A 20,916-nucleotide genomic window follows, 5' to 3' on the forward strand; every position below is an offset into this window, starting at 1 on the left:
TGCTCTTCCTCTTCTCCTTCTGGCACCCCTATGATTCTGATGTTGGAACATTTAAAGTTGCCCTGAAAGTTCCTAAGCCTCTCCTCACCTTTTTTTTTGAATTATTGTTTTTTAATTCTGTTCTGGTTGAATGTTTATTTCTTCCTTTTGCTCCAAACCATTGATTTGAGTCCCAGTTTTCTTACCATCACTGTTGGTTCCCTGTGCACCTTCCTGTATTTCACTTTTCATAGCCTTTACTTATTGCTCTGTTTTGTGTCTGTACTCAATCATTTCTGTGAACATCCTGATTACCAGTGTTTTGAACTCTGAATCTGATACGTTGACTATCTCTTCATCACTTAGTTGTATTTTTTCTGGAACTTTGATCTGTTCTTTCATTTGGGCCATTTTTTGTCTTGGTGTGCTTTTTATGTAGTAAAAGACAGAGACTTAGGTATTTGCCAGGGTGGGACAACCTACATCACTGCATTGTGGCACTGTATGTGGGGGAGGGATCTGAGAGGGAACAGTGCCACTTGCTCAGCTCTCAGCTGGCTTTCAGTCACTTCCTCTACTACCCACAAGCAAACTGGGCCCATCTAGAACCCTGTGGGTCTCTCCAATGAACTTTCCTGTGAGGCTGGGAGTTTCCCCCACTGCTGCAACCCCCACAGGTTTTTTCAGTCAGAGGCTTTGAGGCTTTATTTTTCTGCACTGGAAACCTGGGTTGCATGGTCTCTCTCACTTCGCAGTTGTTCCTCCCACTTTATCTGCACCCAAATATGGGACCACCCACTCCTCCAGCCACTTCCTTGCCCAGTCCACCAGGTGCCACCTGCCCAGGGTCCACCAGCCACCTCTTTGCATGGTTCCTCTCCACTCTGGCTGCCTGTCTCCACCCCTCCTACCGGTCTGAATGAGTGTTTCTTCTTAAACTCTTCGGTTGTCAGACTTTCATACAGTTTGATTTTCTGGCAGTTCTAGTTGTTTTTTGTTTTTAAATGTGTTGTTGCCCTTCTTTTGGTTGTGTGAGGAGGCACAGTCTATCTACCTACACCTCCATCTTGGCTAGAAGTCAGATTCTTTTTTCTTCTTGATGTTCTTTTTATTTTTGATTGCTTTTTAAAGCGTTTGCTTCTTTATGTTCCAAAGCATTGATTTGATTCTTGGTTTTATCCACTCTACTGTTGTTTCCCTGTAAATTGTTCTTTATTTCAATTAGTGTATTCTTTGTTTCTTACCGGATGTTTTTCATGCTATTGAGTTCCTCACTAAGTGCCTTGAGCATCCTTATAAACAGTATTTTGAACTCTGCATCTGATAGATTGCTTATCTCCATTTTGTTTAGCTATTTCTCTGAAGTTTTGATCTGATCTTTCATTTGGGCCATCTTTCTTTGTCTCCTTGTTTTGGCCACCTCCCTGTGTTTGTTTCTATGTATTAGATAGAGCTTCTTTGACTCCATATCTTGGTAGTGTGGCCTAATGTAGTAGGTGTCCTACAGAGTCCAGTGGCACAGCCTCCCCTATCACCCAAGCTGGGAACTCGAGGTGTGCTATTTGTGTGGCCTGAGTACATCCTCCTCATGTAGTTTTGGCTGCTGTTGGCAAATCAATGGGAGGGATTTATCCAGGCCAGTCAGCTGCAAAGATTGGCTGTGTCCACTTACCACAACCTCTGTTTTCCATGGGGGATCAGCTGTGCAGGTGCAGGTGGTGATGCTGCATATGGTCTGTAGCTGTCCACTGCTTGCACTGGCCCTGGGGCTTCCAAGGTCAGTCCCAACCTCTGTTTTTCCCAGGATCCCCTACCTGAGCTATAAAGCAATCTGAGAAGGCTGCTACTTATGCTGGCTTGGTGATTCCCAGGCAAAGCCAAGCTGCCAATCATTGCTGTGCCTGGGGCTCACATAAAAATGCTGCTGTTTGTTTGATAGATGTGAAGAATGAGCCAATACCAGACATTCATATGGAAAAGAAGCTTGGATGGGCCTGTAAGTTGGGTGAGGCAGAGTCTCTGGGGAGCACCAAGGTGGGTCAAACAGTGTTAGCCAGGTTGATGGAATCTGAGAAATGGCACCAGCTTGTCAGCTCTATGTGGGGGGGGTTAGAAAAGACACAATGGCTTCTGCTTGCCTTGATGCCAGACACTTCAGTTCCTCTCTTTATGCCACCAATGCCTTTCAAGCTGCTATCCTGGTGCTGGAGCTCAGAGGGAGTGAGTATGAGTAGATGAGTCAGTGTGTTGGTTCTTTAAGAAGAACTGCTTGGGTTTCCAAAAGTTTCTTCCACCTACTCTACCCCTGCTAGTTTTTGCAGCCAGAAGTTGTGGGGATTTATCTTCCTGGCACTGGAACCCTAGTCTGGGGGGCCTGGTGTGGGGCTGGGACTCCTCGCTCCTGAGATATACCTCCTTAATTTTTATTCACCACATGTGGGTGAAGAGCCCATTCCTACCAGTCTAGATAGGTGTGATTTCTTTAATTCTGTAGTTATCAGACTTCCATTCGACTCAATTTCTGATGGTTCTGAGTGATGGTTGTTCTTTATTTTAGTTGCAATTGTGATATGGTTGTGTGAAGAAGTGAACCATGTCTGCCTACACTGCCACCTTGACGGGAAGCCTCTTGGCATCATTTTTTTATATTTATTTAGTTTTCTGTGTGCTGACTAATAATTCATCCCTTAACTCTCCAGAATTGTGCATTACCTTCAGTGCATTCAAATGCATTCTCAGTCCCATATTTTCATGGAGAAAATAATCCTCTTGGAACGCTGATCTGGGATTGTTCCCAAGTATGTTCCACAACTATATTTTGTTGATTGTTATTACATAAAGAATTTTTTTGTCATTTTTAAGGTTATTTCAAATTATGATACATCAGTACAATAAAACACTATTTATTTATAAGCAACAAGTTTCCAAGCTATATGTTAAGTAAAAAATGTAAGATGTTTAAATCATATAAATAATGTTCTTGTTATTATAAAAAATATGGGTTATATATCTATGTTATTTGATACATAAAAACATATGGAAATACAAAAAACTGATCATGTAGTTACTCTGAGAGAAGCTTTCAGGGGTTGGGGTTCAGGGTGGAAGAGAGATTTATTTAATACTTTTATTAATGTTTTTATTGTCTGCCTTTTTAAAGATTTACCACATTACTTCTTCAAAGATAAAAACAGTATTTAATTTTTTTAAGTGTTTCAAATGTCTAGGACTTCCACAGTGTACTAAACTAATTAGCATTTATTTTTATGAAGTTACTAGCATTTATTTTTATGAAATTACTATCAGCTGTCTTAAAAACTTTTTGAAGAATAGGAGGGATGCCCTGAGTATTGAGAATAGACTAAAAGAGACTGCAGGTGGAAACAAGGACACCAATCAGATGACCACTGCAATAAGCCAGGTAAGAAGATGTTGGCCTGGCCCATGGTGGCAGCCATGGAGGTAATGAAAAATGACATTCACAGAGATGTATAAAATCACAAAGGAGTCACATTTTATTGACCACTGAATCCCTACCAGTACACAACTTTATACAAATAAAAATTAATAATGTTAACTATTCAAAGCCTGTTAGCACTTACATGAAGTTATTTCTACAGGTTTTTGTAGGCCTTGTAACTTAATAAACATGGCAAACACAAAGCCACTTAGCACTAGTAAAAAGGATCAGCATTAAATGCAGACACATACACACATGTGTGGAATCAATCAAATCAAGCAATTACTACCATTCAAACTCAGAAAATCACTAATTTGCAAAATGCTGTTTTAAAAATAGTAATAAGAAAGTTAGGTTAAAAAACTGTTGCTTGACATTTTCTAACTTAGGTCCAGGGAACATCAGCATTCAAAATTTTAAGAAAGATCACTATATTTTGTTGATGTTGGATGTGACTGTACCACAATTAATACTACATATATCACAAAGGCATAATTTTTAGTTATTAAAACAATTACTTCCTTGCTAGTTTGAACTATAGCTTTATAGTTCCAAAGAAACATGCTAACAATTTATATGAGTTGAAAATATTATACAAATTAAAAATATAGAAACACCAACACAATGTTACTTCAAATAATCAGGAACTTTTATCTATCTGTTAGCCAAGAGACCAGCCAAGTCACCTGCAGTAAGTTTCTTGTAATAACAGAGTGCATTTCACCTCTTAGACCTGAGCCATATGCCTGGTTCTCTCACGAACTAGCAATGCGGAGGTGAGCTCTTGGGCTTCCCAAGGTTTTTGTTTCCTCAGCTATAGAATTGAAGGAGTTTGGTTAAGATGACTTTTCCACTCAAAAAAATAATAAATAAGTCAACTTGAGACTCCCTGCTTTGGTAGAACATTTAGGATAAAGAAATGAATTTTTTAAAGGTCAATAGACATTTTCTTTCTACCTGAGTAATGCCATAATTCAGAACTTTTTTAAACTTTACTGTTGTTCACTGAAGAAAGAAATCAGGGAAGACACAAATGGAAACATGTACTGTGTTCATGGATCAGAAGAATTAACATCATCAAAATGTCCATACTACCCAAAGCCATTTACAGATTCAGTGCAATACCTGTTAAAGTACCAATGGCATATTTCACAGACATAGAACGAACATTTCAAAAATTTATATGAAACCATAAACAATCCTGAATGGCTGCTGCAACTTTGAGAAAGAAAAGCAAAGTAGGAGGGATCACAATACCTGATACCAAACTGTATTACAAGGCCACTGTAATCTAAACAGTCTGGTACTGGCATAAAAATAGTCACATGGACCAATGGAACAGATCAAAGAGCCTAGAAATAAACCCAAGTCTCTATGGTCAATTAATATTTGACAAAGGGGGCAGCAACATAAAATGGAGTAAAAATAGCCTCTTCAACAAATGGTGTTGGGAGAACTGGACAGTTACGTGCAAAAAAATGAAACTCGAGCACCAACTTACACCATACACAAAAATAAATTCAAGGTGGATATGAGATTTAAATATAAGCCATAACACTATTAAAGCCCTAGAGGAGAACATAGGTAGGAAAATCTCAGATATTTCACGCAGCAACATTTTTACTGATATGTCCCCCAGAGCAAGGGACATAAAGGAAAGAATAAACAAATGACATCTCATCAAAATAAAAAGCTTCTGCACAGCTAAAGACAACAGTATTAAAATAAAAAGAGAACCAACTGTATGGGAAAACATATTTGCCAATGATACCTCAGACTACGGTTTAATCTCCAAAATATATAAAGAATTTACACAACTCCACTCTAAGAAGACAAGCAACCCAATTAAAAAATGGGCAAAGGACTTGAACAGACACTTCCCCAAGGAGGACATACACAGGGTCCAGAGACACATGAAAAATGCTCAGTATCGCTAGCTATCAGAGAGATGCAAATTAAAACCACAATGAAATACCACTTCACACCAGTCAGAATGGCCATCATAAACAAAGCAACAAACAACAAGTGTTGGAAAGGTTGTGGAGAAAAAGGGACCCTAGTGCACTGTTGGTGGGATTGCAGACTGGTACAACCACAATGGAAAACAGTATGGAACTTTCTCAGAAAACTAAAAATGGATCTGCCTTTTGACCTAGCAATTCCACTGCTGGGACTATATCCTAAGAACACTAAAACACCAATCCAAAAGAACCCATGCACCCCAATGTTCATAGCAGCGTAATTTACAATAGCCAAGTGTTGGAAGCAAACTAGGCACCCATCAGTAAGTGAATGGATCAAAAAACTGTGGTACATTTACACAATGGAATTCTATGCAGCAGAAAGAAAGAAGGAGCTCCTATCCTTTGCCACAACATGGATGGAACTGGAAACCACTATGCTAAGCAAAATAAGTCAGGCAGTGAAAGACAGATATCATATGATCTCACCTTTAACAGGAACCTAAACAACAAAACAAACAAGCAAAATATAACCCAAGACACTGAAACAGAGAACAGGCTGACAGTGTCCAGAGGAGAAAGGGAAGGGAATTTCAGGGGAATTTCAGGGGAAAAGGGGAAGGGTTTACAGGAACAAGTATAAAGGACACGTAGACAAAATCTAGGGGTGGGTGGAAATGGAAGGGAGGCAGGGAGGGCTGAGTGGGTGGGCTGGGATGGGAGTAAAAGATAGCAAATTGTACTTGAACAACAATTAAAATTAAAAAATCACTGTTGTTCAGTTCCAGTCGCACCTTTTTCCCCATTGCTCATTCCTACGCCATCCCCTCAACTCCCAGAGTCAATTTCCTGTCTTCTTCCATGCCCATGAGTCCTCTATTAGTGTTCCTTTGCTTGTCCCTTCCCCTTCTTTCCTCTTTTATTCCCCACCCCCTTCCATCTGGTCACTGTCAGTTTGAACTATTCCATACTGTGGTTCAGAAGATATTTTTCTCATAAAATGTCAATCTAATGACTGATACTATTAAAATGTCTAAAAATGAAGCATCAAACAATTAAAACATGTTTTAAAAACTTTAAAGCACTTATGACATTTGAGTTAAAAAAATGGCATCCCATTACCAATTGGAATATCCTACCTTTTAATTTTTTTTTAATCTAAGTAGGGGTGGTATGCAATATTATATGGATTATATTCATTTCATTTGTACAATATAGTGATTTAACATAACTTATAATGTGAATATCCTATTACATTTTAAGAGTTAAGATTTGGGCCCTGGCTGGTGTGGCTCAGTGGACTGAGTGCCAGCCTGGGAACCAAAGGGTCACTGGTTCGATTCCCAGACAGGACACATGTCTGGGTTGTGGGCCAGGTCCTCAGTGTGGGGCCTGTGAGAGGCAACCACACATTGATGTTTCTCTCTCTCACTTTCTCCCTTCTTTCTCCTCTCTAAAAATAAATAAGTAAATAAATGAGATCTTTATTTCTTTTTAAAAAAAGATTTGGGGCAGGGGAAGAAATAACTAAGACACTGCACCATTTAAGCCATTATATTAAATGTGTAATAAATGCACACCAATTGAAAAGTAAATTCTTCAAAATGCTATCAAGAAAGCAAAGTTAATGAAAAATGATTTTTATAGAAGAGATGATTCCTTCTACTAAAACACCACACAAAAACACATTATCTTGAATGAATTGAACAAATAAATATGGCCATCATGATTGTGAATGTTCTATGATCTAGCATGTTGTCTTTATTCTAATGAGGCATGTACATTCTGCCCTGGTCTAATGGGTTCTTCTTTTCTGCCCTCATCATGAGAACTCCTTCATAACTTTCAGGTGAGTACTCTTCTGGGTTTCTTACAAATCCTGCTTGCACCAACTTTACAAGAAATATTATTCCAGGCCCATTTGTCTTGGTCATTAACAAGAACAACACATTTTTCTTTCTGTTGGTTGTTGAGTCTACCCATAGGCCATAATCTGAAATGAAAAAAAAAGTATATATAATACATACACACACACATGGGATGGGTGTCAAGGGACACTGTAGAGAAAATGCCCCTAAATGCCCCTAAATGAAAAATTTAGAGCTGCACGGTCCAATACAAGTACAGCACTATACTGGCATCAAGGTGACTCAACATGTGGTACTGACTAGCACATTTACATCGGTATCCTCCACCCTCAGAATAATTCTGCTTGCTACCTTCTTCCCACCATTGCCTACAAAGTTCTTTCACCCCAGGCAATATACTCACACCATATGTGGGTTAAATGGCGTCCTGTCCACCCATTGCCACTGGCCTTCTGGGTTCTCACGTGAAAGTCCCAGGAAATATGAAAATTGTCTATCCAAATACTGGATAATGAAGTTCTGCATTATAAAGTAAATTCTTATAAGTATATTTGCATTTATCATGTGATAGATATTATGCTAGGGAAAAAGGAAAGAGGCTGAATAGATTACTAGTTAAGCACAAGAATGTTGGCATCAGATGGATCTGCTTTCATATTCTGCCTCTACTGTTTACTGTGTAATGTTAGTAAGTGCTTGCATCTCACCGAACCCTAGTTTTCTTATCTCCAAAAGAGACAATAGAATTATTGTGAAGATTAACTAAGATGGTACTTGCAAACCACTTAGCAAATACTTCATAGAATCAGATTATCAGGAACTTTTGTTTTTAAAATTGCCTTCTTTAACTGTTTGTGTATTTCATTAAATCCCATTTTATCCAGAGTCAGCCTATAGATTGCAAGGCCATTAAAACAGAATCCTCCAGAAAACGCTGCTAATCAATGAAAGAGTAAACTGTGAGTCATGGTACATATATGGAAATATACTATATGAGGAAATAAATTTGTTTTTATGTTAAGATTTTCTTATTTATAACTATACATCTAAATTATTTTTTCCTATGCTTTATCCTGTAGCTATTTCAGTCTTGATTAAACCCTTCATTTATTCACTTACTCACCAACCAGTTATTAAGACCTAGCCAGAGTGCCTAGCACTGTGCAGGACACAGTGAGTAAGGCATCCCCCAGCCCACTACAAAGGAGGAATCATTGGAAGAGATGGAATGTTAAGCAAAGCACTGCAGAACACTGAAGTAAGGGCATGGTCACACAGTGCACAGAGTACCATACAAGTACCTCCAACATACAATAAGTAAGGTGGAGGAGGGAAGATGAGTCAAGGCAGTTTTCTGGAGGAAATAATGCTCGAATGAAATCTAGAAAGACCTGAGGAAGTTGGTCATATGAAGAAAATAAAAAAGGGAGAAAAGTGTTTCCAAGCAGATGGAACAGACAAAGCAAAGGCACAGAGGCATAGCAAAGCAGAAGTCCTCTTCCTCTATGAAGAAATTCAAACCATCAGGGAAACTGATGGGAGACTCCCAACATACCTGCTCAGCTTCTGTATTGATGGTGGCCAGGTGAGCCCCCAGCCCTGCACAGTTCCTTTCACTCTCTGCCCATGTCTTGTTGTCATTAAAAGGAAAATAGCAGTTGGACTGGAAGACTCTCCAGCCAATAGGACAACAGTTCCAGGTGGCCCCTCATGAGAATATTGAAGTGAAAATTAGTTACAAGGAAATATTCATCTGTAATAGATCACATAACTATTCTACTACCTAGTATCCAGTTAACATTTATGGGAATAATACCAAGATTATCAAAATCATTGTACCCCCTTTAAAAATATTCTTAATTACGCTTCTAAATATCTTCTAAACAAAAGTATTGGAATCATGTAATGACAAGAAAATTACAACATATTCTCTTAGAAGGGATGACCATTTTTCAACATCCCTACATCTATTTATGTTCACATTTAAAGTGTTTTAGCCCTGGCTGGTGTGGCTCAGTGGACTGAGCACCAGCCTGTGAACCAAAGGGTCACTGGTTAGATTCCCAGTCAGGGCACGTGCCTGGGTTGCAGGCCAGGTCCCCAGTAGGGCGGCATGTGAGAGGAAACTAACATTGATGTTTCCCTCCGTCTCTCACTCCCTTCCCATCTCTCTAAAAATAAATAAATAAAATCTTTTTTTAAAATGAAGTGTTTCTGTAAGAAAGTCTTTTACAGGACATTTTATCTGAAGGGGCAAAGAACCTGCTAGAACCGTCAAACATTTCCCCATTCTCCCAAATGAGATTATAAATTCCAGAATAATAAAGAGATAAAGACAAGTTTAGGAGGAAACAGTCCTCCTGAATCAAAAGAAATGGAATTAAATTAATGTTATGTTTTGAATGCTAAAGGTGACCCATAAAGGTGTTGTTATATTGTCCTGATTACAGTTGGGAGAATAGTTCCATCTCAATTACCAATGTTCATTCTTGTGCCAGATTCTCACCTTATGTTATTGTACACTCTCTTGCTTTACTACAGATATACTTTAAATCATATTATGAAGTTCAGTGGAAGTGGAAAAGAGAAAGAAATTCTCTTCTGCTTCTCTGCTACCTGTACCTTTCAGTTCTGATTTTTCTTCGATGCACGTCAGCTTCGTGTGGTGCCCTGGTAACGTGAACATCCTCATGCTTTGCTCACAGTGTAGAAAGTTGTCACGAGTCACTGTCAAGGAGGAACGAAGTTTGTTTCATTTCCTTACATAACCACTTAATTTGGGAAATGGGGACCGACTGCTCAATAGTTAGGGCCCTCACATTCTCTTCTCTTCCTATGCAGGTCCTTTGTTGCTGCTCCAGGTGAATTAGTTGAAAGAAATTGTTGAAATTAATATTTTTGTTATCATATTGTCCATTTTGTGCTTCATGGGGATAGTTTTTAAACCTTTATGTGAATGTGATTTTAAGCATATTTTTCTATCAGAATTTGTGTTAGAGTAGAGATTTTTGGTGAACACCAGAATATATCTACAAAATTTTATGATCCTTATACATTTACTTATCTTTTGGATATTTTTACTTTGAAATATAACCAAATGTGCCCTTGCTGGTATAGCTCAGTGGATTGAGCATAGGCCTGAAAACCAAAGGGTCACCAGTTTGACTCCCAGTCTAGGGCACATGCCTGGGTTGCGGGTCAGGTCCCCAGTGGGGAGCACATGGGAGGCAACCACACATTGGTGTCTCTCTCCCTCTCTTTCTCTTTTCCTTCCCCTCTAAAAATAAATAAATAATATCTTTAAAAAAAGAAATATAACCAAATGTAAAGAAGTAAAAAATGTAAATGTCCACAGTATCAACAGATTGTAAATTGAACACTCCAAGTAACTAGCCATCTCAAGAAACACAACATTGACAACACACCAGGTAGCCTTTACATCTCAGGTGCAACCCACTCCCTCTCTCTTACGGTAATGATGCCATGGCTTTTAAAATGATTGCTTTCTGCTTTGCTTTACCAGTTTACCCCTTAATAACATATCTCTAAACCATATAGCTCAGATTTGCCTGTTTTCAAACTTTATATAAATGGAGTCATACAATATGCCTTCTTTTGTTTTTGTTTTCTTCTCAGTGTTGTCTAAAATTTATCTATGCTGCTACACGCAACTATAATTCATCCATTTTCATTGCTATAAAGTGATCTATTGTCCTTATGCACTAATGGGTATTTTTCTGTTCTTCTTCTGGTTGATATTTGCATTGCTTCCAGTGTTGGCCTATTGTGAGTTATGCTGCTCTGGGAATTTTTGACAATGCATCATTCTAGAGCACATAAGCCTTCATTTCTGCAGGGTCTATGCCGAGGAGTGGAATCGCTGGTAATAACATATTGTCAGTTGTGATAACGGCAAACTTTTTCAAAATGAGTGTGCTCTACTTTACACTCCTACCAGTAGCAATTCTTTGGAGATCCAGTTGCTCCATATCATTATCAATATTTGATAGTACCAGACTTTTTTAAACAGTTCAGAGGTCTTTTAATTTTTTTTATACTTATGCCATTAATTTACAGAGAATGGTTTCCAACTCCAAGGCTCTTTTCCCTTGGTTCTCACAAAATGTGCTTCTCTGGGTGGGGCAGGCTGACACTTCAGCTGAACCCAGGTGCCTTTCTCTTTGGCTTCCTTCTTTTTCTGTTCATTTTCTTCCACGTGTTTTCAGGAAGCTATCTCAGTTCTTTAGAGTGTTTAATATGCTCAACATGTACCTTAATTATCTTGGCAAGAATCTCACCCTCAACTTTTTTGTTTACAACAATGTCCACTGCATGCTGGGTGACATTGTAGACTCTTCCAGTTTTGCCATGGGAGCATTTGTGGGACATTCATTTTTCAACAGTGCCCATTCCTTCAATATCTATATCATCTTTCTTGTACATTCACATGTATGTGGTCAAAGGAAAAATTCCATGTTTTCTAAAAGGCCTGGAAAATGTATAGCTATGCCTCTCCCCTTTCTCCTTCTGTTGATCATTTTGGCACATGGAGATTCTAGCTGAAAAGCAGTGCCAGACTTTTTAATTATTACCATACTGTCATGTGTGCAATGGCATCTCATTGTAAATTTAATTTTCATTTCCCTGAAAATTAATGGTTGACTTTTTAAAATGGTTTTACTAATTATATGTTTATTGGATACTTCATTTTTCTTTTCCATAGTGCTTATTTGAAACTTTGCCTGTTTTTCTGTTGTATTGTCAGTATTTTTCTTGATTTGAGCGTTGTTTATATATACTGTTCACTAATCTTTTATTAATTACATGCATTACAAATATTTCCTATGGCTTTCTATTTTCAGTCAGTGATATTTTCTTGTACAGTAATTTTTACTTTAATGTAGTATAATTTGCCAATATTTTCATATTGACTAGCACATTTTATAACTTGTTTAAGAAATTATTCCCTGATCAAAGTCATGAGGATCTTCTCCATTTATCTTCTTTTAAGTATATTTTATTAATGGTGTTATTACAGTTGTCCCAATTTTCTCCCCTTTATCCTCATCTGCTCTGCACCCCCCTCCCACCAGCATTCTCCCACTTAGCTCATGTCTGTGGGTCATACATATAAGTTCTTCGGCTTCCTCATTTTCTATATTATTCTTAATCTCCCCCTGTCTATTTTCTACCTACCAATTATGCTTCTTATTCCCTGTACCTTTTCCCCATTTTCCCCTTTTTCTCTCCTGCTGATAACCCTCCATGTGATCTCCATTTCTGTGATTCTGTTCCTGTTCTCATTGTTTGCTTAGTTTGTTTTCATTTCTGTTTTTTATGTTCAGTTGTTGATAGTTGTTAGTTTGTTGTCATTTTACTGTTCATAGTTTTAATCTTCTTTTTTCTTAGATAAATCCCTTTAACATTTCACACAGTAAGAACTTGGTGATGATGAACTCCTTTAACATGACCGTATCTGGGAAGCACTTTATCTGCCCTTCCATTCTAAATGAGAGCTTTGCTGGATAGAGCAATCTTGGATGTAGGTCCTTGACTTTTGTGACTTGGAATACTTCTTTCCAGGCCCTTTTTGTCTGTAGGTTTCTTTTGAGAAATCAGCTGATAGTCTCATGGGAACTCCTTTGTAGGTAACTCCTTTTCTCTTGCTGCATTTAAGATTCTCTTATCTTTAATATTGGGTAATTTAATTGTGATGTGTGCTTCCTTGGGTCCAATTTCTTTGGGACTCTCTGAGCTTCCTGGACTTCCTGAAAGTGTATTTCCTTTGCCAGATTGGGGATGTTTTCCTTCATTATTTTTTCAAATAAGTTCTTAATTTCTTGCTCTTCCTCTTCTTCTGGCACACCTATCATTCAGATGTTGGAACATTTAAAGTTGTCCCAGAGGTTCCTAAGCCTCTCCTCATGTTTTTAAATTCTTGTTTCTTCATTCTGTTCTGGTTGAATGTTTATTTCTCCTTTCTGCTCCATATCGTTGATATGAATCCCAGTTTCCTTCCATTCACTCTTAATTCCCTGTATATTTTTCATTATTTCACTTTGCATAGGCTTCACTTCTTCCTCTGTTTTGTATCTGTACTCATTTATTTTTGTGAGCATCCTGATTAACAGTGTTTTGAACTTTGCATCTGATAAATTGGCTATCTTCTCATCTCTTAGTTCTTCTTCTGGAGTTTTGATCTGTTCTTTCGTTTGGTCTATATTTTTTTGTCTTGGCACACCTGTTATGTTTTAAGGGGTGGAGTCTTAGGTATTTTCCAGGATGGGGCAACCCACATCTGTATCTTGGGAAGGAATCTGAGAGGGAACAGTGCCGCTTGCTCAACTCTTGCCCACTTTCAGTTACTTACTCCGCCACCCATAAGCAAACCGGTCCCTTCTTTTGCTGATTCCTCAGTGAGTGGGCTTGTGTATGTTCTAGGATCCTGTGGGTCTCTCCAGTGCACTCTTCTGTGAATCTGGGAGTTTCTTTTGCCACCACAACCCCCAAAAGTTTTTACAGTCATAGGTTTTGAGGCTTTGGTTTCCCACACTGGAACCCTGGGTTGCACGGTCTCTCTCACTCCCCAGTTGTGCCTAGTGGGTTATCCACATGTGAATGTGGGACCACAAGATAAGCCAGCCACCACCTCACTCCACCAGTCATTTGCCTGTGTGTCCTCTCTGCCCTGGCTGCCTCTCTCTGCTACTCTTATCAATCTCAATGAATTTTCTTCTGTAACTCCTTGGTTATCAGACTTCCATACAATTTGGTTTTATGAAAGTTCTGGTTGGTTTTTATTTCTAATTTTTTTGTTGTACTTCTTTTTGTTGTGAAAGGAAGGAAAGCACACCTACCTACACTTCCATCTTGGCTATAAGTCTCTATTTATCTTCTAAAAAGTGCTATTGATTTGCTTTTCACATTTTGGCCAATAATCCACCTTGGGTTGGTGTTTGCTTGTGATATAAGATTGGAGACCAATGTCATTTTTTAAAATACACATAATCAGTGGTCTCTACAGCATTAATTGAACAAACTATCCTTTCCATACAACTCTACAATATCCACATCTGTTTTATATAAAGAGTTTATATCTGTGGACTCTATGACTAAGCTCTCTATTATTTTCCTCTAGTCTATTTGCCTATACTTGTTCCTATATGATATTATTTTAATTATAACAACCTTATACAAGGTCTTGATATCAGAAAGAACAAGTCTTCCAGCTATTTTTCTTTTCAAAGCTAGACTGCAGTCTATATGAAAGTTGGAATTTACTCATATGAGGCAACCCTTGGTAATCCTAGTCTAAAATGGAGGATGATTTACTACAGTCACCAACCTGCACATGTGTAGAAAAGGGCCTAAATCCTGACACAAGGCAGCTTCACCAAAGAATAGCAGATATAATATGAAGCTCTGAATTTTAAATCAGAGATCCTGAAGGCCTTATAGGTTGATATGTTCAGGAAAAATCAAGATAATAGAAGGTTTAAAACAATTTTATGAAATTTGGGGGGGGGAAATAATTCAAGGAGAGCTCCAGTTTTGTTAACAACTCACCGAAACAATTTGCAATAAAGCAGGCACTAAGAACTGAGATGAAAACAAGAGCAATGACCCATGGGATTAGCTGGGGATGCTGGCTTCTTTCTATAAGAATAAAAACATAGATAAATAGGTTATTTTCTTTTCAGCCTCAAGTGCTAGGAAAACTAATTCTACTAAGGCAAGCTAAATATGACATTATCCAAATATTTTAGATGTAGAGGAGAGCTTAAAGATTTTCTCTGGGAAAAAAATCAATTCCAGAGCTTACTAATAAATAAGAAATATGTAAACATTTTTTTAAAAAAGAAAGGCTTTTATAAGGAAGATACAAAGCCAAAAAATTAATTAAAAATTGATAATTTTGGTACATAAAAGTTAAAACTCCTATATAACAATGTCAAAACAAAAGGAATACCTAGAAAAAAACCATGTCACAATATTAATATCCAGACTGTATAAAATATTTTAATCAATTAGAAAACAGCAAAAATTTGAACAGAAAATTTGATTTGTTGAAACTACAAATGACCATTAAACAAATAAAAATATGCTTAGAAAAATATAAACTAAAATATTATGATATGATATTTCACAAATCAGATTTTTAAAAGTAAATTAAAATGTAATACTCTAGGTGAGAAAATAGATGCTGCTGCTGAACTACAAGTTAGAAAGCCATTTACACAGATCAAGTCAGCAGCATTTAGCCCTGGCTGGTGTGGTTCAGTGGATTGAGCTCCAGCCTGCAAGCCAAAGGGTTGCTGGTTTGATTCCCAGTCAGGGCACATGCCTGGGTTGCAGGCCAGATCCCCAGTTGGGGAAATGCGAGAGGCAACCATGCATTGATGTTTCTCTCTCTCCCTTTATCCCTTCCTTCCCCTCTCTCTAAAAAGAAATAAAAATAAAGTCTTAAAAAAAAGAAAAATATAACTTATAAAAAAAGTTAGCAACATTCATCAGTTTTTAAATGCATTACATTTGCCACAACAATTTCTTTTTTATTTTTAATTTCATTGTTTAATTAGTTTACATTTAATATTATTTTGTATTCTTTTCAGCTGTACAGCATAGTGGTTAGACATTTACTTTACAAAGTGCCACAATTTCATTTCTAGAGATTTATCCTTGTTGGGAACCGCCCTGACTGGTATCAGAAACTGAAACCCCCGCCTAGCTAAGGCTAAGGGAACGCCCTTGGAACCGTGAGCTGGCAAGGAGACAAAAGCTTATCTTCCTGGCAGAAATGCTGTTTCTGCTGCTGAACCCCAAAAAGCTTGGTCGGTTAGCCAAAGACGGGTAAGATTCCCCACGGGGGGAACAACCCAAGCCAGGCACGATCACTTTGGGAGGCCCCCCCAAAAGAAGGACTTAGGGGGGCTGCAGCAAAAGGGGGGTGATGGACCCTCACTCCTCGGCTTTGACAAAGTCTGAGTTCTCAGCGTCCGGAAGAAAATCTCCTTATCTCTTGGTTACCTTAGTTCCCTTGCTCCACCTAAGCCTGAAACAATGACGGGGAAGTACAGCTCGGTACTGGGAAGTGCGGATTTCCCGGGGTGATCAGGCCTAAGAAAGAACATGTAAATTACTGTGAAACCTTCTTTGTTCAAGAATGCTCTCAGTTGAATGAGGAGGGTCTTAGGAGGAAGCTAGTTTGTTCCTCAGCCTTACAGCTCTTTGACCCCCAACTCAATAGACCGGCAGAGCTCTTTGTTTTCTATATTCCTTACTTCCCCTAATGAGTACTGTACTTTGCCTGAATTATTATGCAAAATGAGCCTAATAAAAGCAGGTATGGACGGTAAATCAGGGCGCTCCCCACTAGGGGGGGTGGCCATTCTGTCCCTACTTCCCCACAGAAACTGGTTTGTCTCTGTGCATGTGTCGTTTTTTCTCGCGTATTGTCGAGCCATCCACAGTGTGCTGTGGTCACTGCTAGCCGGTGACCCACGCGCAACATATCCTATAGATATAACTGAATTTATTTATGTAAAAAGGTATTCATTGGAGTACTTTGGAAATAGAATAAAACACTGAAATGTAATACTTGTATGTGTATTGTCAATAATAGAGATTCTACACTATGGTGAATCCATGCAATGGAATTCTATATGGCAATTAAAATAATCATGTATGTGAGTATGTACTGTGCTAAAAAATCTCTAGGACATATTGTCACATAAAAAAGTGTTTTTTTTGGGTACCATTGTTCATTGTGGGTCCATTGACATTTGCCATGGTACATTGATGAGTTAAAGTGAAACATTAATTTTAAAATTATATGCTCTATATATTTCTAAAATATTATTTAATGTTCTCATACTACAAATCCATTTGTGTCACTTCCATAAAACATAAAATGGGATAAAGTTAGAGCCTCAGGAACAGTGTGAGCTTTAGTCAGTGTGTCTTCTATATCTTCCTTCTCTCTCTTCCCTTTAAGAATCTTCCCAAGTTATTCTCTTCTTTTCTTTCTTGTTTTTCTTTTATACACTTTAACTTCTCTCTTGGCCCAATTTATGTTTCATAGAGAAGTTTCCATTGCCCAATGTATTTGAGTCTATCTATGGCCTTTCTCTTCATCAAAATCATTCATTCTCATTATCTTCTACCTCCTCCCCATATCATGATATTCAATCTTAAAAACTACAACTCTCAATTTTATTTTAAAATCTTAGCCTTAATTTTACCAGCATCTTTAAAATTGAAAGAGAGAAGTACTCACGTTTATTTTGAAGTTCATCTTTCTCCATTGTGTGTTAACTATCTTGTTATCCAGGATTTGGGAGGAACAGATATCTATCTCTTATATTTTGTTTCCAGGGTATATTTCTGTGGATAAAAGAATATATTCAGGAATACTTGAGATGAAACATCAGTCTTACTATTCTGGTGGGACTGTATAGTTCCCAATATAAAATACTTAACTCAAAAGAAGAAGTCTGTTTAAAGACTGAGGTTTCCTTTGATTCATTCTGGGAGATGGAGCAAAGAGAAAAGGAAATTGAGAAAGCAATACCCAAAACTAGTCAGTAGAAACTTCCATAAGTAACTGAGATCACTAATTAGTGTGCCACATGAAATTATTCAATTTGTTTTTATTTGTTTAAACAAAAAAATAGCTGAACCCTAACAGAATAATCATTATACCTAATAAAAAATTAATGCATCTATTTGACAGGCTTGGAGCAATTACTGGCTGCTGATAAGGTTCCAGTGCAAACAAAGAAAAGAAGGTCCTCACACCTTCTGTCTGATTGTGGCAGACAAGCTTGAATGGGGAAATACAGTGTGAAAACATGGGGTTTTTACAATCCAGAAATCACCTTGTAAACAGTTGAAGAGCCTGTTTTACTCCAAAGAAGAATCTGGAATACAAGTTCACAAGTAAAAAATAAATAAATAAATAATGCTCTCATTTTCTCTTTTCCTGGATATTATTTTTTAAATGGCAATTATATGCTTGAGGTAACCTCTGCCCTATATAGTTCTCTGTTCTGAGTAAGTTGTGTGCAAAATGGTAAAAGACAAAGTGACCAATGAGCAAAAGCTTTTAATGTTCACAATGTATGTACATTGTATGTGAAGGCATGAAAACCTTTGCTCTGGGGTTGAGAAAGAGGTGGTGCAGCTGTTGATTACATCTTAAATTTTCATAGATGAGAGAAAATAGTTTTTTTTAATGCAAGTGAAAGTATGACATTCTGTGAGAAAGACACCATCAGGGTCCCTGACTTCATTTGCTGAACTGTCATGGACTGAATACTTTTGTCTCCCACCACTGTGCTGGTACCTTGATGTCAGACTTCCCAGCCTCCAGAACTATGAGAAATACATGTCTGTTTTTTAAGCCATCCAGTCTTTGGTATCCTGTTAGAGCAGACCAAAATGACAACAACATGTACCTAACAGCCCAGAGATCCTTATTGCATATAAGCTTCCAGAATATGTCCCTTTCCCTGCATTCTTCCTTAAACTACAATATTACTTTAAATATGTATAAATACATATAGTTATCCTAAATAAAATGCTACTTTATTGAGTTAAATCGGAAATGAAAGTAAGTAAAATTATACATTTGACAATACACAAACAGTTTGTTTTCCAACACAGTTACAACCAAAAGTATTACTTCAGCAACAGCAACAATTGCCCACAAACTCTCATAAGCAACACTATAAACTAGATCTTGTCTAAAGTAATATCCATTCCATATTAAAAAATCTAGGACCCCTGGATATATATAAATCTTGCTTACAGCAGAAAAAAATAAACTATATTTGGCACATTTTGTGTTCCTAGAAAATAAGAAAAATTTCTAAAGCATGAAAGAAACTCTTCTTTAACATGTTCTCTAAGATAGGTGAGAAGCTGTGTCCAAGATATAGTTAAGATTATAAAAAGACAATGTAAAAATGAGCAAAAGCCCTATTAGCATTTATTTTGGAGTTGAGGGGAAAGTAATAGAGCTATTGGTTAAATCCTAAGATCTTCCTAGATGAGATTTGCAGACAAGGCAAAGGAAAAAAGAAATGTAAAATACTTCGTTACTACTGGTAGAAGGTCCTAAAAGGTAAGTGGCAAACTTCCAACGACTCTAAGAACTCCAGGGACAGGTTTAAAATTTTTGAGTATGAATGTAATTGCTTTCCATTGTGATGATTAATTAGTACTATTTGAATGTATAAAAACCTGTGAATTCACAATGATCTAGAAAGGAAATAATTTATGTTTGTAATATAAAATAAATAAATATAGGTGTTTATTTTACATTGATTTAGTAAAAAAGGAACTATTATATGAGTATTAGTATATATGTTGTTTCAGTAAAAGTATATACATTTCTAAGCATAGGTATTTCTTTGTTTCATTTTGTAAAACTAAATAATAGACATCAGAACTGATATGACAAGTAATCCTAGGGGGAAAAAAAGTCAATTCTGTACCAAAAACAGGAAGAACTAATGTGCATCAGTTGTTATCCTTAATAACTAGGTGAAAAGGGAAGTCAAAAGTTTGTACAGAGTGAGTAGAGAAGGGGTCACGATGTACCGCAAAATTATAAATTAACCAGATATACTAAGCAAAAGGGCTAACAATGGAGACCCACTTATATCCTAGAAGATGAAACTTCTAAATGGACCTACTGATTATGACAAAATAAGGAAAACATGGTTATGGCATAATGCTGACAGATAAAACCAATGGAGTTATGTAACACTGGCTAAGTGAGATATTAGGAGTACAATATTTCTGGGAGAAACACCTGGTTGCAAAAAATTATGTACAAAGTACAGACTAAAATAGACTAATGTCACAACTGAAGAATGAAAATAATTATGTTCTTGTTCAAATTAGTGACATGGGAGGCTCTTAAACTCACTTTCTCCCACAGACACACCAAATCTGCAGCTACATATGGAATAATTCTCTCTTAAAGAAATCCAAAAACTAGCTTAGCAACTCCTACACATCAGGTGAATGAGAAAAACCTACGTCAAAATGAGTAGGAAAGGCTGAGACACACTTCCATTAACCCCACCCCTGGCATAGCAACATATAATTGGAAGGAAACTCACAACTCTCAGCTTCTGCTTGAAAAGTGAAAAATCTGGGCTTCAGATTTACTACCCAAACTTGTAAGACTACCACTTGAGAGATGGGTACCCACAACACCTACCTCTCTGAAAGCCAAAGGAAGGGGCTTGAGTCTGTGAAACCCACAAAACTATAGCAAACAAAGAAAGTGTTCTTACCAGTCTTTAAAGGACTCACATGGTTATCCTCCCTTGGCTCACCACAGAATCAGCAGACAAAAAGACACATCTTCCACCCTGGTCGGTGTAGCTGAGTTGGTTGAGTGTTGTCCTGTAAACAGAAAGGGCAGGCGTTGGATTTCTGGTAGGGCACATGCCTAGGTTGCAGGTTCAGCACAGTTGGAGTACCTGTGGGAGGCAATTGATCATTGTTTCTCTCTCACACTGATGTTTCTCTGCCTCTCTCTCCCTCACTTCCCTCTCTCTAAAAATCAATAAGCATGTCTTTGGGCAAGGATTTAAAAAAGAAAAAACAAAACACATCTAGTCTTTTCCTGAAA

The 20,916-nt window shown here is 37.5% G+C and overlaps 1 protein-coding gene across 1 annotated transcript; it reads right to left on the reverse strand.

Moving 5' to 3' along the window:
* Positions 1-6,979: 6,979 nt before the first annotated feature.
* On the reverse strand, positions 6,980-20,674 carry CLEC4D (C-type lectin domain family 4 member D). The gene is made up of 7 exons (XM_045839759.1): positions 20,576-20,674; positions 17,545-17,651; positions 14,835-14,924; positions 9,885-9,995; positions 8,824-8,975; positions 7,672-7,787; positions 6,980-7,393 (listed from the first exon to the last, which is right to left on the reverse strand). The coding sequence occupies exons 2-7, from the start codon at positions 17,570-17,572 to the stop codon at positions 7,246-7,248; spliced, it is 645 nt and encodes a 214-aa protein (XP_045695715.1). The 5' UTR covers positions 17,573-17,651; positions 20,576-20,674; the 3' UTR covers positions 6,980-7,245.
* Positions 20,675-20,916: the final 242 nt, after the last annotated feature.

This window comes from Phyllostomus hastatus, unplaced genomic scaffold (genome assembly GCF_019186645.2).
Source record: "Phyllostomus hastatus isolate PE091 unplaced genomic scaffold, TTU_PhHast_1.1 phas_contig_308, whole genome shotgun sequence".
Taxonomy (NCBI): domain Eukaryota; kingdom Metazoa; phylum Chordata; class Mammalia; order Chiroptera; family Phyllostomidae; genus Phyllostomus; species Phyllostomus hastatus.

Coding starts and splice junctions, on each gene's coding strand:
- CLEC4D (XM_045839759.1), bottom strand. CDS start 17,572: ATGGAGAAAGATGAACTTCAAAATAAAC. Junction 14,925..17,544: donor AGATGAACTTCAAAATAAAC/GTGAGTACTTCT, acceptor TTATTCTTATAG/AAAGAAGCCAGCATCCCCAG. Junction 9,996..14,834: donor CTTTATTGCAAATTGTTTCG/GTGAGTTGTTAA, acceptor CCTCCTTGACAG/TGACTCGTGACAACTTTCTA.